General features: G+C 68.2%; 1 protein-coding gene across 1 annotated transcript in view; it reads right to left on the reverse strand.

Moving 5' to 3' along the window:
* Positions 1-473: 473 nt before the first annotated feature.
* The window catches only part of ESPNL (espin like), a 24,577-nt gene continuing 24,395 nt past the window's right edge, over positions 474-655 (reverse strand). The window contains exon 10 of the mRNA XM_029932854.1: positions 474-615. Coding sequence (XP_029788714.1) covers positions 474-615 — 142 coding nt within the window. The remainder of the gene's footprint in view (positions 616-655) is intronic.

Genomic DNA, 655 nt, shown 5'->3' on the forward strand with positions numbered 1-655 from the left:
CTGGGACAGAGGCCTGGGGAGGCGAAGGGCGTGGCCCGAGGTCACCACCAGGAGGCAGACAAAGGCTGTGGAAGTGACTGGAACCACCAGCCCTGGAGCCCCGAGAGGCGTGACAGCAGGTGACTCGGCATCGGCAGGAGAGGCCCGGGGTAGACTGAGCCAGCATCCCAGGGGCCCCGAGGACAACGGGGCAGAGGGCCTGGGGCTGGCGGGCAAGGCCTCTAACTTCAGGGCCAAGGGGGAGGCTGAGAGAGCTTCTCCATCCCTGGAGAGGATTCTGAAGATGGGTCCCACCAGGAGGAGGGACCTGGCAGGGGTGGGACTGGACGTGGTAATTAGCACACACCGCGTCTGCCAGCCTGGCCTCGGGGCCACCTGGCCACCAGGTGGCGGCAGGGGGGCTTGGGGGGATGGGAAGGAAAGAGCAGAGAAAGCCAAAACCCCGCGGCCCAGAGGCCAGCTGCCCGTGGGTCTCACTCTCCAAAGCTGAACATCTCGGCCTCCTTCTCTTTCCAGAAGGCGAAACTGCGATCGATGTAGCCGCAGATGTCCTCGCTGCTGAAGCGGCCCCGCTGGCCGCCCCCCAGCCTCTGCACGGGCGCCTCGGGGCTGCCGCTGGGGGCGGCGGGGGGCAGGGGCCCGAGGGGCGTCAGGC

Source organism: Suricata suricatta, chromosome 3 (genome assembly GCF_006229205.1).
Source record: "Suricata suricatta isolate VVHF042 chromosome 3, meerkat_22Aug2017_6uvM2_HiC, whole genome shotgun sequence".
In the NCBI taxonomy this organism is placed as follows: Eukaryota; Metazoa; Chordata; class Mammalia; order Carnivora; family Herpestidae; genus Suricata; species Suricata suricatta.